Source organism: Elaeis guineensis, chromosome 1 (assembly GCF_000442705.2).
Source record: "Elaeis guineensis isolate ETL-2024a chromosome 1, EG11, whole genome shotgun sequence".
NCBI lineage: Eukaryota > Viridiplantae > Streptophyta > Magnoliopsida > Arecales > Arecaceae > Elaeis > Elaeis guineensis.
Window position 1 is genome coordinate 168068944 of NC_025993.2, and position 17794 is coordinate 168086737.

The window sequence follows — 17794 nt, forward strand, 5'->3', positions numbered from 1 at the left end:
TGGTGTAGTCGTACATTTTGTAAAGTGCCGCACGTTCCAGCTGCTGATTCTCCGATGAAATGTTTAGCTCCAGGCTGAAATATGGATATCTAAAGTAAAGGATATATACGGGGAACGAAAGAAGAAAAAAAGAAAAAGAACAAAAAAGACAACGTAACATTTCAATCAGTAAGAACTAGTCTACTCTACCGTGACCAAGGGCAAATTAGTCCAGCCACCAAATAGTCGGCATCTCACATTTCTTTTTGTTGTCGACTCCCCAGCAGATGATCTAAGCACCAGATATCCTAAAAATAACACATTTGCCAACCTTAATTCTGGAAAGAATATATATATATATATACGCGCGTATTCCCTCCCAGAATTCACTGTCTTCATCCTTCGCTTGCCTTTAGGGTAGTATGCACGCATGATGTCCCGCCAAAGTTCACTTGACCAGCAAATGGGTCCTTGCCACCTAAACGTCATCGGATACAACAGGCATTTTTCCCCAATAACGAACCTAGACAGAAGCACTCCACTCCCCTCGCACAGAGACCAGAGGCTAAATTATTGTCAGGAGGCATATAACACACCAAACGAAATCCAAGTCCATTTATATATACCGGCCGATTGATGGAAACTCAGTTCATGCATCGATAATCATTTCCGGACACACTGGGCGGTTGAGGTGTACGGGGTGGTCCCACAGACTGGAACTACAATTATGTACCAAACAAAGCAATGTTCTTAGTGTGTGTCAGCCCAACCCTGATAACTTGGGGCACCAAGAAAGCACAAAGCAAGACAACATTTGATGATACATCTTGACATTTTCACGATGCTTCATGATAAAAAGTATTCTAAACAAAGACCGTTGGAGAAATGCTAGAAAATTAACATTTCAGCATATAGCTCCTATTCATCTACATCAGTACAAGGAAGCCCACGCAAAGTACTAAGCATAATAATTTAAACTGGATTTCTTCTTGGCCTGGACTTGGATAATCCCTTCATTGAAATCTTCATGCGTCACCTGAATATGGAAAACAAAAAGTAAACTGATTGTTGTTTTTTTTTTTTTGGTAACAGATTGTTGTTTTAATTATAACAGTGACAACATGAAAAAAAGACATTATTCGGGTGGTGTTGTGAATATGGGTAGTAGTGACCTCTCCTAAATGGAGTATCAGTGTATTTGATTCCTTAAACATGCATTAAATTCAACAATATTAATGTGATTATTGCATTGAACTGCAGGTAATCAGGCAAATGTAACTAGCAAACATGGCATGGTGCCACCACATGTGGTGTTCCTCGCTGAACAAATAGATAAATAAATAACCTTTTGTTTAAGAATATTTAAAAACACATACAACATGCCATGCTCACCAACAGCAGGTGTCGGTGCTAGCCCGGCATGGTACGTGCCTGTCAGAGGCTGGCACTTGACATCATGACTCTATTGCATGAGATATCCATGATCGAAAGTAACATTGAGACAGGAGAATTTTCTTCAAGATTCCTGACCAAAGCATTATGTTTATTCACCATTCTATGCATGCATGCATGAGTAAAATGACTTGCTAAAATGCAAGAAAGTTGAACTTTCTGGCTTTGTGACAAATGTAATGCACCTAAAAAGAATCAAACAAAATATTTTGGGCCCAAACTAGTAATCATGCAGGCACATAACAGGAAGATGTGACAGGACATCTTAGCAAAAGTTAGTAAACACTGCAGGTGAAAACAGGAAATCTAATGTGCAGTGGTAGAGAACTGCCCACCATTTAATTATGGAACTAGAGTTCAATCTTTAGCCATGCCTGGAATGATTTCTCATTCCACCATAATAAGTTTTTCACAAAAAAAAAAAAAAAAAATGGAATTACTGAAGCAATATAGTATGAACCAAGGAAGAGATTAGAACCTCGGTTGCATCTCGACGCAAAGCAAGCATGCCAGCTTCTACACAAACTGCCTTCAGTTGTGCCCCATTGAAATCATCTGTTGACCGCGCCAGCTCTTCAAAGTTTACATCAGGGTGTACATTCATTTTCCTTGAGTGGATCTAAATTTCCATGACCAAAAAAAAAAAGAGCTTAGTTTCTAGTGGACCATCCATTTCATATACATGTGTACAGGGGGGGCATAGCAGTTATGGTCACCTGCAATATCCGAGCTCTTGCTTCTTCAGATGGATGAGGGAACTCAATTTTGCGATCTAAACGGCCAGAGCGCATAAGAGCAGGATCAAGAATGTCAGCACGATTAGTTGCTGCTATGACCTGTAAAATCAAAAAAATTATTGTCAAGACAATTAATAGAACTAATTGTTTAATGATACTACATATTTGCCAGTCCACAAGAACTTCATAGATCTAAAAACCCAGTATGAAGCCTTACAGTGAGCACTGATACATAGTCTATTCCAAACCTAATGATTAGCATCAGCAAACTTAGAGTTGCCTCAAGGGTCTAGGGACACTCTGGATAAAATAAGGCGTACTTGCACACATCTCATTCAGTATTTGCATGGGGCATGGCATAGAACACCAGCTTGCGCTCCATGCACGTCTCATTTGCACATCCTTTCATGAACTGATTATTAGTAGATCCAATAATGATTAGCAACATGAAACTTAAATTCTTTCAAGGGTCTAGGGCACAGGGTGACTAAATGAACATGGCTCATCATATAATGGGATTTACCTATTTGCAGATTCATAAATCAAGCAGAAAGAATCTAAAGTACGTTGCAGCATAGAACCGGCCATACAAAACCAGAACATTGAGTGCAGCCAAAGAAATTGGCTTCCTGTTCATGCACACATTCCATTACCAATTGCATATACCTTCAAATAGGTTTATTAGTAGCTATCACCCTACCAAATAATTTTGAACAAGATACATAGAAGTACAAGGTTCCTTTTGCACTATCATAAATGCTAGAATTAGATGCTAGAATTAGATTTCTTTGTCTAGCATCTACCAACAAGGTAGGAAGTGGCCATGGATAGCATAAAAGTTCTCAAATGAAGAGCAGGTTTTTACAAACTCAGAGAAGTGGTCATGACTGGGGCAGTGAAAAAGGATATGCAACAGTTAGTTGAAGAAAAAAACAACTTGAGGGAAGATCACATAAAAAAAATAACAGAAGAAAAATTGTTACTTAACAGTGAATTTTTGTTGTTTATACAGCATAAATTAAACTGCACGAACAACCTCAACCCTTCCTGATCGTATACTGAGGGGCATCTCTTCCGTATCCTCAGGTGATGCAAATCTTCTGATGTAGGCAACCCAATTTGCTGTACCCTAAGCCTACTTTATGAAAAATTTCCTCAGCTCTCTTATCATAGACTATAATTCAGGAAAAGGTGATCTTTTTTAAATCCCTCATTGCAAGTCTTTTGTCCCAGTTTCCTTATATGATGTCCACAGTCCATGAAAAGCCCTGGACCATCCTGCTTAAAACAAAATAACACAGAAAAAGCCTCCAAGTGTTTATCGTATATGAGCATGCAGTGTAGATTTTGTACCACTTTTTCCATCATTCAAGCAACTTAGTTAGCTCCCTCGAATATGTTCATTCATATTTTTCCTGATTTATGACATCTACCTCGGTAGTGTAATTCATATTATGCCGACCTCATGAACTGACTCCCTAGAAACAAAAGATCATCACCACTTCTCATAAAAATTTTCACTACAAAATTCCCGGCTGGCTTACCCAGCATTTTCACCTCAACATTGTCTGTGTGCTCGTGTAGTCATGATTGCCCAACATTCATTTCCACATAGCATTTGCTTGTGCAGTCTTTATTGCCAGGATTCATATGAACATAGCAATTCGTGCCTTTGTGGTTTTCGTAAACCTTCTTGCTTCATGCAACATGCCAAAGCAAATATCCATCATATAAATAGAGAGATGGAAAAAGATTTCACATTAAAAGAGACGAAATATGCACCGAAAACTATGAACTCTAGGTACTTGATGCCCTAAGATGTAATATAGTATTGTAACAAGTTAGGAATCTAAATTTAGTATTGTAATGAATGTGTTTTCCTTCTCTCTCTTTAGAAACCAACATGACACTGAGAATAAGATGCAAACAATGTTTTTCATGTAGCATACCTTTCTTTCTTTTATTTCAAAATTCAATGAGATTAGATAGAGTCACCCTTCATCCTATTGCTTTACTTTATCTGGATTACCAAAGGCATCATATCCAGTCATATCTGACTCACAGCAAAAATATCTTATCAGAAGGGCAAGCGCTTGACCAGCTTAAAGATCTCTCCTGCCTGCATGGGCTTCTTTATGCTTCTAAACCATTTATATTGTGTGCACTTTTTCCTTCTTTTCCTTCTTTTCCTTCAATTTTTTCCCCTTCACTTTTCTTCTTACCATTTTCAGTCCCACTTTACATTGTGCATCCACGTATCTAATACGATATTATATCATACTCTGGATCCTTTTTGTAATGACCAAAACCTCACCCAAAAAAACTAGCTAGAATTTATTAATTGGAGTCCTTGACCCTGTTTAAATACCCAATATCACAATGTGGGACTAAATATATGCCTGCAATAATCCTCATGCTATTGTTTTACTTTATCTCAGTTAGTATAAGCATCTTATTCAGTCATAATCTGACTTGGCCCAAATATCTTGTTCGGAGTGCTTCAGCAGCTCCAAAAATCCCTCCTGCCTGCATGGGCCTTTTTATGCTTTCAGCCCATTTTTACAACAACAGTCTCTAGCTGCAACATTTTCCAGCAAGACCTTTCATCAAAATTAAGTTACAAAAGTTAAGGTCGTCCACTCCAAATCTATCTATAATGCATATTTTACAATATAAAAATGCACATCCCAGCGCACAAGGCTCTGCTGCTCCAGGTTATAGGGAGAGTTAGATGTACACGATCCTATCTCCACGTGGAGAGGGCTGTCTCCATAGTTCAAACCTGTGATACACTAATACATAAGTTACAATGAAGAAACCTTACCAGTTACCATCGTGACAAAGCCCACTGTCATGTCTTTGACAATATGGTTACCAAAATATAATGTCTATTTCAACTACCATACAAGCCCATCTTTATTATCTTGCAACATTTCAAGCCATATAGCAAATGTTTTCTAGCCACTCATGCTTCACAGATTGTTCTGAGAAAATCACTTCACCATTTCTTCATGCACTCTTGGTGAAAGCTATGTTGAGATTGACCATGGATGATAGAATGAGATTGACCGTGGATAATAAAATGAACAATATATTTATTTAGAAATCCACCTTTATTGGGAGCAATGAATTGTATATAGACAAAGCATGAAGGGATGCATGGGTCTACAATTGTAGCATGTCTGCAACTGGAACAGTGGAGGAGGGGTGAAGCTAAGGTTTCGGCGCACTTTTGTCTGACAATTGACCAAAAGGTTCAGAAGCCTCAAACAACATTGTCTAAATGCTAAAAGACAAAAAGAGAACATAATTATAAATGCAAGAGTGATGAATAGAAAATGAAAGTCTGCAAATTATAAGCTATATTTAATGTCAAAGAACAATCTAAGCCGTATTTTTCATTCTCAAACTTTAAAAATGTAGGAAAATTTTATAGTACAAAAAAAAAAAAAGAATATATCCTGACCTTTATTCGGTCATCACTGCTAAAACCATCAAGCTGATTAAGTAATTCCAACATTGTCCGTTGCACTTCCCTGTCTCCACTCACTTCACTGCAGTATAGAACACATTTAATACCATGAAGATTATGAATAGATGTAGTATCTTATTGCAAGAAGTTTTTAGCATCTGACTGTGCTAATTATTAAACTCAAGAAAAAAAAAACTGTGCTAATTATTATTTAAAATAATAACACAATTTCTAATACATTTATCTTATCTTATTTAAAAAGTGTTCTCTGAAGTGCCAATTAAAAAAAACTGTGCTAATTATTATTTAAAATAATAACACAATTTGTAATACATTTATCTTATCTTATTTAAAAAGTGTTCTCTGAAGTGCTAATTTACCGTTTAAGGAAAGCAGCTATGTGTTTAGCATGGAAATGTAAATTACTTCATGGGAAGTAAACTAGGTCCATGTAAATATCATGCATCAAATAAACTACTTAAATATCTAGTGTAGGACATATCTCATCCTCGCAGATACATATTGATTTGTAACAAAAAGCAATGGGAATTTCAATTAAAGTTTTTCCTCTTTTTTTTTTCTAAATAATGAAAAACTAGATACTGAGACCCAAGGAAACCTATCTGAAATTTGTAATGAAGGAAAAAGCCAAAGTTGCTAGAACTGGTCGGGTGGCATTGTATGGCACGAAGAGCGAAGACATGCAAAACTGACTACATTTGAAGGAATATATAAGTATTATTGAGCCATACAGCATATTTGGTTGCCAAAAAAAAAAAGTTAATTAAATAATGCTTGCTTGGTTGTGTAGATAAAATTTCAACCCACACAAAAGAAAAAGGAAAGCGATAAACAGCAAAAGTGCAAGAGATGCACAAAGAGCTAGGGAGAAGCAAATAACTAAAAGAGCAGAATGTTTTACAGGGCACTAAGTTGGTAATCTTGCTGCAATAACTGACGAAATTTGGCCACCGTAATCCACAAAAGCATCTCAACAGATGCAATAAAAATTTGGCATATTAAAATTTATTAGTTCATGATTAATAGGAACTCATTCTTGTAAGAATAGGGTTGCATCAATTGCAAAATGAGCTCATCAATATTTTTACACGATAGAATCACTTGACATACCGTTTACTTCAAAAAGAAATAGTATTAGGCTGGTAACATGGTATATCAAACAGGGTAATGCTCTCCAAAGGACCTGTAACATGTTTGGACTACTAAAGAATGACTTAAGAATTCTACCTGAATCAACATTTGAGAGGAACCACATGCATATATGGTGGTACGTCACAAAATGGGAACATGGCATACCTATCAAATCGCTTTGTTCCAATTGCATCAATCTCATCTATAAAAATTATACAGGGAGATTTTTCCTTTGCAAGCTGAAAGGCATCACGAACGAGTTTCGCACCATCACCAATAAACATCTGAATGTGTCCCAAAAAAACCAATCAGTCGCATTTTCACTGGACTATGATGAGGCAAAAAAAAAAAAGAATCTAACACTATTTTCTATTCATGACTTCAAACAGTTAATAATTAAATTTTTTTGCATGAATTTATAGTTCGTATAGAAAGAATATGATGCAATACGTAGAACTACTGATGGGCAATGTTATGAAATATGAATTGCAAAGGACCAATAAGAACTCAGTCTATTAGATGTACCTAAAGTTAACTTCATCAGTAGCTAATATCTAACTTTATTTCCTTGAAGCCTCCATCCCCGTAATTTTTCCCCTTTCTGTTACCCAGCACAAGATGCATGATAATTCAAATGCTAACATCAAAGTACACTTGTTTTTTGAAAATAATGCTATCCTGTAGGGATGGGAAAAGAAACCTCAATTGTGCAGACGATCTAATAATATTTAGAGGCTCAAGTACTGCAAAGTATATAAGAACAAAGAAAGATTGAAAGATCTGCCTAAAGGAGTGAGGACTCGAAGTCTTGAAGCCATGTCATACTCTTCAGATTCCTAAAAAAAGTTATCGGTTCATTCAGCAAAAAACTTTAGAAATAAAATTGATAAAAATAAATTGTTGAAAAAGAATTAGTGAACACAACTTCTCCTGATGAAAAATAAAAAGTTATCACTTCAAATTTATATGCATCCTAATATCTCATTAACTACTTGAAGCACATACCTGTCTGCCATAGCTAGCCTCTTTGTACAAAGAATGAAAACTGAGAGCAAGTTTTCATCTTTGAATTAATTTTAGGACTCCAATATCAATTTTTATTTGGAGACATCCAATAGACTCAGAATGATGCTTAGATTATTAACATAGCCCCCGCATATTGATGGCACTAAAGTTTCAACATGTCATATGGTATCCTTTACACATGCACCAGGAAAGAAGTCCTCATATGTTCCCTCCACAAAGCATCCTATTACAAAATTGAAGGTGTCCTCAAGTCCTTGTTGCATATGGTCAAAACAATGAATGACAAAAAAGTTAGGTCAACTTTTGCACGAATAGATTCAACATAATTTTAGCTTAAAATATACGGTTCGTATGCTGGACCAACTCCAAAGATTCACTCCATTTATGATATTCATATTTAAACAACCCGTTTCAATTTACTTGTGTTGTAAATATTGTCTTTCTTGAAAAAAAAAAAAATTTAGCTCGAGCCTATTGCACAGCATAAGAAAATCGTTACACAATCCAGTACTCAAACATCCTGCAAAACAATTATATGATGCATTGTGTGGTTTACAAGGCAGCCTACACATATTTCTTTTCAGTAACAAGCTCATGCAAATGGAAAAATTCCATTCATGTAAGTAAATATGTGTCATATGTTCTTAAAAAATCATCATGTATATGATCAAATCTGGTCAAACTGAGATAAATAGACTTCTCCATCAAAAGTTCAATTGGCAATCGAACTTACTATTAAAAGCAATACAACTATATCATTTCATATTTCAAGAAAAAGGTGCATCTGGGAAGATAAGCAGTCATTTAATCTATCTCAAAGTGTATCAAACCTTGGAAAAAGGATTGGTCAGATGCAGATAGAATGATGGTGGCACATAAAGAGAATGATGTAAATGATGCACACCAAGGAATTGAGGAAACAATTTATTTTCCAATAAGAACTAACAAAGAAAATCACATTTCATCCATATTTGACATTCAACAATCAACTGAGATCAGTCAACTAAATATGACATTGCACAAGAAACAACTTCAAGAAATGAATGGTTTCTATGACTTAAACTGGAAGAAACTGGTCAAGCTCTTGGACAATCTCTTCAGCACAAAAAATGGAGAGGCTGTAGATTTATAAGCATAAATGAATGGTGACAAAACAACCGAATGAGAACACAAGCATGCATTTTTGGCTTTGCATAATAACCTGAACAAGTTGGGGCCCTGCTAGCTTCAGAAAAGTAGCATTTGTCTGTGCTGCACATGCACGAGCCATCAATGTCTTCCCTGTTCCAGGTGGTCCATACAAAAGCACTCCTTTAGGTGGACGAATCCCTAATTTCTGAAACCGGTCTTGGTGTGTCATTGGCAGCACAATGGCTTCAACAAGTTCTTGGATCTATAGACACAAATAGATGCATTTAGGTGGAAGATACAATAAGGTAATAAGAGAGCATTTCCTAGCTAACAACCTTAGGGAGGACTCAAACAAGACCAGAATATCTATCGAAATAAAAATTACCAAGATTGAATCTGAAATTTAGAATAACAATCAGCTCTTTAGCAGTTGAATTTCATTATATACATAAAAAAGCTCATACCTACATTGTGAAAGTAGGGGTTACCTGCTTCTCAAGGCCACCAATATCATTGTAATCTTCAGTTGGCTTTTCATCAACCTCCATTGCCTTTACTCGCGAGTCATATTCAGAAGGAAGGGTGTCCAAGATTAGGTAGCTGTCCTTGTTAACCCCAACCAAATCTCCAGGTTTAAGCTTATCAGGATCGACTAACCCAACAACAGGGAGGAAGATAGTCTGAAATCATGTAAAGAAGTTGTCACCAATACTTGATCACCTAATTCCATCATATGGATGAATGGTCTTTCAGTTAATACGAAGCATCAGAATCCAAGGTCATGCCAAGTCCAAAAGTCATGCCCTTCAAAATATAGACAAGATGGCAATCTGATGACCAAGTTTTCATTCGTAAAAGATACAGAAACTTTAAAAGTGTAAACATCAATAACTACAGATAGTAGCAGGGAAATAAGACTAGATGGCATAACACATAAGTGTGTGCATTGTCAGAATTATATAATGCAAAACCAAAAAGATGAGGATAATAGTTCTATCATCAAGGTTATAATTATTTTGGATAGGTTCCACCATCACATTGCCATCAAATGTCAGCTGACTTTGAATAGGTTCTGCCAAGACCATGTGATATTTCAGCATTCAATTCTGCATTTAGGAGGCTAAATGAAGCAGCACTTATGCTCTATTAAAGGAAAAATAAGTAAAATATAAATAAATGAGGGATCCAGCTTACTTGTCGTGTAGAAGTTTTGAGAACAACACATTTTCCCTTTCTTTGCGAGTCTAGATCAACATTCGCACCATCCTCCTCAGCCTCATCCTCGGGATTCATCTCCAGAATCTAAAGAGAGTTCAGTTTAAAAAAAAAAAAAAGGAAGCAGAAGAAGAAACAAATGATATGATTAATAATAAGGCACATGAAGTGCAAAAGTTAATGTTCCAAAATAACAAGCTTAAACTGCTTCCATCCTTCAAACCGCTAATAGCATATGAATGGAAGCCCTCATTATCCAGGCATCTTTGAATCTAATTAAGAAATTTCTGACAACATCATCCAAAACTTCATCATAAAATGCCACCGAAGAGGGCTAATAAGCCAATAATGAAAACAAAATGAAATCCATATTTCTTTTTTTTTTCTCCTTTCTTGATGTTAAAGTTGCAGGGTATCATTCATTTTCAGATTAATTGGATGAAACGTTAATACGCTATCTTTAAATGGAAAAAAAAAAAAAACTCTAAGGAAAGTAAAGAAAGAATGAAAGGGAAATCAAAGATTTGGAGATGAAGGGAGCGGGGGGAGCAGAAAAGAATACCTCGACGATGTTGCCAACGAGGTAAGGGAGCTGCTTGTTAAGTTTTATCTTTTCCTGGTTCTCCTTTATCTTTTCCTTAAAGGATTCCAACTCGAGATTCGTCCTCTGTAACTCATCCTGCCGCAGATCCCAGGAGAAATCAATATCAAAAAAAAAAAAAGAAAAAAAAATCTAATCTCACAGAAAGAGCGTGTCAAGAGATGAGAAAGAGGAGGACAGGAGGGGAGAATAAACCCTAAATTGTTTTGGGAAAAGGATGTGATCTTGATTAGGGTTTTACCTTGAGGATCCGGATCTCATTGTCGAGGAGGCGAGAGGCTCTGATGATGTCGTCGGTGCTCATGGAAGCCAGCTGATCGTCTTCGAAACTGTCCTCCATCATGGTTGAAGCCATTGGGGAAGAGTGAGCAGCAAGAAAGGAGGACAGACGATCAATGGTGAACAAGGCGAGCCCAACCTTTGCACTTTATAGCAACGAAAGTCGGCAACGAAGTAATGAATTGCCGACTCTATGATTCTTTTTCAACCCCAGAATAAAGTCGGCAGGTTCGCTCGCCGACTTCGGTTTACATGGATTACCGTACCTACTGAAGAAATGGGCGAATCAAGCAGCGGGGTTCATGCTGCGAAGTCGGCAAAATGTGGCGAGTTCATTTTAAATGGTTTATAGTCCACGTTAAATATTAAATTAGTTTATAACCGGATGCAATACATGAGATGCAATTTTTTTAAAATAATATTTAATTTTATTATCTATTTTATGATATCTATTATATATTTTTTTATAAATAATTAAATAGGATGCTATTTTTTTAAATTAATATTTAATTTTATTATCTATTTTATGATATCTATTATATATATTTTTAAATAATTAAAATAATAAAAAATTATAGTTTATATATAGCGTGTATTATAAGCTATTGAACAAATGTTGTGAAGATAAGAAGATCTTAATTCCACGAAGCTACTTTCTAAATCCATCATTTCTTACTATTTTTATTTTTAACTATTTTTAAATCTTTCTATCTCTCTTTTCCCTTTTTCTTCAATCCTCTCCTTCAAAAGAGGATATACTTTAAATGTTTACTCTTTTTAATTTAAAATAAAAATAAATTGAATGAATATTTAATCTATTATTATATTTGGATCCATCTGAATATGGATAGAAATTTGAGCACAATATTCGTTAATATTTGTATCCATATTTGTCACAATTATCTATTTGAATCTATTAGTTTATATATGATCTTATATAATTTTATATACTATTTACAAATTTTTTAAATATGTATAATTGTATTACTATTTACTATTCTATTAATTTAATTTATCATTTATTTAGTAATTTTTTTATTATGTAATTATAAAAATTAGTTATTTGATTCATACATTATTCATATTTATACTTTCAGTGTTTAATTTATATTTTATTTATTTAAAATAAATATAAATACATATTTTCATAACCCATTGATATTTATATTGATATTTTATTAATATAATCAAATAAAAAATATAGATTTTAATATATTGACATCTCATTCATATTTGATATAATTTCAATCTTATATCAATTAATTAAAATATTTAAATATAATTTAAGAAGTATCTCTACTCATAAAGAGATAGCTATCCTCCTTTTTATTCTCATATGAAATAATATTATTTAAAATGTAGCTGGATGTAACTGGTGAGATAGAGATTAATGGACTAAGATCCTGTTTGGCTAAGCTTTCAGAATACCAGAAAGCATGTTCTAGTCTTCAAAAAATAGTTTGGAGTGATACAGTGATGTTTGATAAAAAATTGAAAAGTTATTTTGACTTTGACAGAAAACTATAAAGATTTACTTGAGAAAAATTTTATTTTAAAGCTTTTTTCAAAAATACTTTATAACTAATATCAAAAAGCTATTTTAATTTAAATAAATTTTTTTTAATGACAAAAATATCAGCTAACAAATCTTATAATTATATCATATTATATCATTATATTATAAATATAATATAATATAATAATAAATTAATATTATAATATATTATAAATATATAATATAATCTTTTATAGTATTATTATATTATTAACATATAATTTGATATAACAATATTTACTAATAATATAATGTTATTATATTGTAATAATATAATATAATCTATTATATTATAAATTATTATTAGATTAGATTATAATCCATTATATTATATTATATTACATTATAATTATAATAATATTATATTATAGTATATATTATATTATATTACATTATATGCTAATAATATTATATAATAAATTAATATTTTAAAATTTAATAATATTTATGTTATAGACATATAATCTTTTATAATATTATTATATTATAATAATACAATATAGCATAATAATATTTTAATAATATAATAATATACTTATTATATTATATTATAATCTATTATTATATTAGATTATAAGTAATATATTATTACATTATAAATTATATTATAAGTATAATAATATAATATAATATAATATTATATTATGATAATGATATTATATATTATAATAATATTTTAATATATTATGTTATATTATATTATCTTCTATTATATAATACTATGCAATATCTTTTATTATTATTTTATTATATCAAAAATATTTTTTTTATTTTAATTATCATATATATGTTAAAGTTATAAAATATTTTATAAATATGATTATCAAATAGTAAATAGCTTTTTGTAAAAACTATACTTCTAAAAGCTTTATTTCTTAAAAGCTCTATTTTTAAAAACTCAAATAGGACCTAAATAATATTATCATAGTTAAATATAATTTTAATGTAATAAACCAATGATTCTGCGAGAGAACTTTGAGGTCGAGGTGCTCGAGCTCAATGGCCATGATGATTTTGAGTACTGCAAACGGCATCAAGTGAATGAAAGATTTTATTTACCCACATCTGGATGGGTGTGAAATGTATTAAATGCCCGATGCAAGTTCAAATTTCTGATTGTGTGTGTGTATTATTTATGCCCGATTCATTTTATGTGGTTTAAAGTCTTCATTAAATATTTTTTTTTTTATAAGTCTCTGAATTTCTTTACATGAAGAGCAAATTCATAAGGTACACGTTTGATTGCAACCCATGAGAGGGTCTTTGTAATTCATTGAAAAGGAGAAGTAAATTGCATGCATGCAAAGGAAGGCTTATTCGGATGATTAGACCTAAAACCCAGATTTAGGGATGGGGCTAATATAGCCATCCAAATCAGATGGAGCTAAGCATGTATTTACAAATCAGGTCAGGTTAATACAACCATTACTCTAGATATTTGTAAATATAGGCCTGATTCAGTCTAATTTTAATGGTTGCATTGGCTCAATCTACAATTTAGGCCCAATCATCAAAACGGGCCTTTAGAAATTTAAACTACCAACATCTGTCAAACATGCCAAAAAATGAATACACAATAAAAAGGAAAATTATCTTCTACTACGAATGAGATTATAGTTGATCATGGGCTATTAGGCTTGCCTAGTCTGGCCCAAAATTTGCTGGGCTTGGATACTAAAAATCGGCCAGTGGGATAGGCTTGGGCAAAAAAAAAAAAAAAAGGACCCAATCTAAAAATCAAGCATGGCTCAAGAAAATTAAAAATTGGTCCACCTAACCCAGCCCTAAATAAATATATATATTCAATATACATTTCATATATTCACTATATTAATTGCTTAAATATTATAACAATAAAATGTTATATTATATGTTAATGAATATGTCAGGTTTGTTGGGCGCCCATGGTATTGAACTTGCAGGACTGGGCCGGGCCTGGGCAAAAATTAGAGACCCACTGTCAGGGCAAGGTCAGGCCTAGGCATGAAATCAGGTCTATTTTCTACCGTAAGGCCTGGCCCGGACAGACTCCACGTTTGAACATGGATGCGTTTTGATCTCATTCAGATTTTGGTTCGTTAGAGAAACTAAATCAAGTAAATTTTCTTAAGGAGAAGCTAAGGCACATCTCCCACAAGATTAGACGTTTATAATATGATGGTCGTTGCCCGATCTCATAGTTTGACCATCTATGATTTTAGTTATATATCATAAGTTTTTATGTTATACAACAGCAACGCACATTCAATGACATTAAAGTTTATGTTTCTAGAAAAATGGTGAAAGACCTCTAACAACCCAAAACTGCATTCAAACAAGCTAACCAGAAGATATTATTTAGATTTCTTGATGATCTTCTCGATAAATAATCAATGTTAGACTAAATACATATCCGTACGAGTCCTTACATATTCCTCTCGTTTAAATCTTAACATCCTCGCCAGACTAAGGGTTCAAATTTATACTTTCATTCATAAACTTCATGATCGATCCATTGTCAGCCTCAATGAATCGGTGCTATAATATCCCGTAGTCTATATAGGGTATGGGTTGTGTAAGATCGATACTATTTAATACAATGCATGATCTTATCCAAAAAGATTAGTTGGAAATATTATTTGAATTTTTTGTTCCTACACAAATATCCAAGATCTTTTCAATAAATAATCGATATAGAACTAAATACATATTCGCATAAATCCAAATATTACAGTACTTCTGTGAGCTAGCAAAATTATATATGCAAATGCACAAGTAGGATGACAACATAATTACTGTCATGATTAAGCAAGAGATATTAATAAACAATTATGATGATTAAAAGTCTCTTGCTAGCAACATTCATATTAAAACTATTTTTTTTTCAAATTTTATGCATTGCTTAAGGAGTTGTTTTTGGGGAAAAAAGAAAGAAATTATAAATAAGCAAGAAAAGAAGAGATTATCTTCTAACAAAATAATTATAATTCTCAGATAATGTAGGTTAGCAATGTATGTTTACATGATATTATATTGTTCCATTAAATTTCCATGTCACAAAAACAAATGCTTTATATAAAGGCTTATTGTTTATGAAGGCCATGTTGCATGTAAATAGTGAGGAACAGAGAGTTTTTTTAAAAAAAAACAAAAGAGTAAATTTCCTTCATTGCACAAAGGATTCTTTTTAGTTGCCCATTCCAAAAAATCCTTTCTTTAGTCTTATCTTTCTTCTAATGAAAACAAAAACCCTCAATCCTTTTTTAAGGTCTGAAGTAGGGGAAGCTCCAAAAGAAAATCAAAATCCATGAAAGAAATCTATGAAAGTACCAATTCTTAAAGATAGGAGCTTGAAGGAAGAATGTCATGCTCTGAACTCCATACCCTCCTGCACATCATGATGCTAACCAATTGTTGGATTATTTTCATCAAATTGTGATACCAAGTAATGGTCCCGGCTTCATGTAAAAATCTTGAATCCCATATCCTCTCATACTTAATGCAGCTAGAAGCAAACAACGGGCCCAGTTGACTAAAATTCTTATTCCCATTAAACCCGTCACTTATGTGCTAAGAACCTCCGGCACCAAGTCAGTCCTACTAACTACGTACAAAAGAAATTGTTTCATTATATTGTCATTAGATGCTCGTTTACTTCTAAGCAAGAGAGAATATTTCCTTTCTTTATTAAAGCCATCAGCCCGTTACATATTGAACATGGTAATATTATAAAGGCGGTATAGTGTAGTATGATGTTGGACCTTACCAGGTGGCTTGGACCCATCATTCAAGGTTTTTATTTTTGAAAAATTTTTTGTGCACCACGGGCAGTAGAAAACCTAATGTGAAATGCACCGTCTTGTCCAATTGATTCATATAGCCATCACTTTTTAATATATATTTAATATTTATAATTTTATTTTTTCATTTAAAATTTTGAATAACGAAAATGCTCTTTCTCTTTGAAAAAAATTATGATATCCAGTGTTATAAAATTATAACTTTCCATACATAGAAAGTCATAATTTGGCCCCAGAATGTTATAATATGAGAGAGATATTTTTGTCCAACCACTTTCCAACGTGTATTTAATGCTTGCAGTTCCGTTTATTCGTTTGAAATTTTGAATAACAAAAATATCTCTCATCTTTGAAAAAAATTATAATATCCTGTGACATATTATAGCATCCTACGTCAAATTATGACTTTCTGCACACAAGATGTCATAATATGGGAGGGATATTTTTGTCTATCCACTTTCCAACGTATATTTAATACATGCAGTTCTGCTTTTTTTTTTTGAAAATTTTGAATGACGAAAATGCTCCTATTTTTTAGAATAAATTATTGCATCATATAGCATATTATGATATCTTGCATCAAATTATTACTTCCTATGTCATAATATCGACATAAGATACCATAATTTTTTTCAAAATATTTGAACATTTTTGTCATTCAAAATTTCAAACGAAAAAATAAAACTGCAGACATTAAATGTGTGTTGGAAAGCCATGGCTACATGAACAAATGGTATGCTCCACATCGAATTTTCTACACCACCCACGGTGCATGAAGAATTTCTTTTTATTTTTTTATTTTTTGGTAAAATATAGGAAGCCAAAGCTTTATTAAGCACAAAAATAGATACTGTATACAAGATAACGATGATACACAGAACTGACATGAAAATTGCAAAGCCATCCCCTTGGGAACAGCATCTTCAAAACTAAGAACCAGAGAAAATAAGAAATGTGGAATAGAAGACAAAAACAAAACAGATGATACAAGAGCATGACACTGCAAAGCCTTAGTAGAGGTCTCATCCAAAAATAAAAGTGAAACTGTGATGTAAGTGCTGCGAACCCAAAAGGCATTCCATATATAGAACACCCTGTAATGATAAATTGCTGACAGACATTGATGAAGATAAGCTGTTGAAGAAGTCAAATGACAGCCCAGATTTTCTTGAGAAGAACACTCCAAATGCAGCAATAGATCAAAATAACCCAGGTAACCCAGAAATCATTGAAGAGAACAGTCATGCTGGGAATCAACAAATATAGTAAGTGCTGCAGATGCTCCAGTGTAACCCATAAGAACAGCACTATAGATAGAAGAACATAGCAGATGAACACATAATAGTTGGGTAAATAGGATCCCAGATAAGTAGCATTTGTGCATAAGTTTGCCACACAGACGAATGAGAGTACCAT

The 17794-nt window shown here is 33.1% G+C and overlaps 1 protein-coding gene across 1 annotated transcript; it reads right to left on the minus strand.

The window, feature by feature from the left end:
* Positions 1-581: 581 nt before the first annotated feature.
* Positions 582-11174, minus strand: LOC105060222 (26S proteasome regulatory subunit 6A homolog). Its single transcript, XM_010943831.4, has 10 exons — positions 11007-11174; positions 10727-10843; positions 10144-10251; positions 9438-9629; positions 9020-9211; positions 6958-7076; positions 5635-5722; positions 2148-2267; positions 1910-2050; positions 582-1015 (listed from the first exon to the last, which is right to left on the minus strand). Exons 1-10 carry the CDS (start codon positions 11118-11120, stop codon positions 938-940), a joined length of 1269 nt encoding a protein of 422 aa, XP_010942133.1. The 5' UTR covers positions 11121-11174; the 3' UTR covers positions 582-937.
* Positions 11175-17794: the final 6620 nt, after the last annotated feature.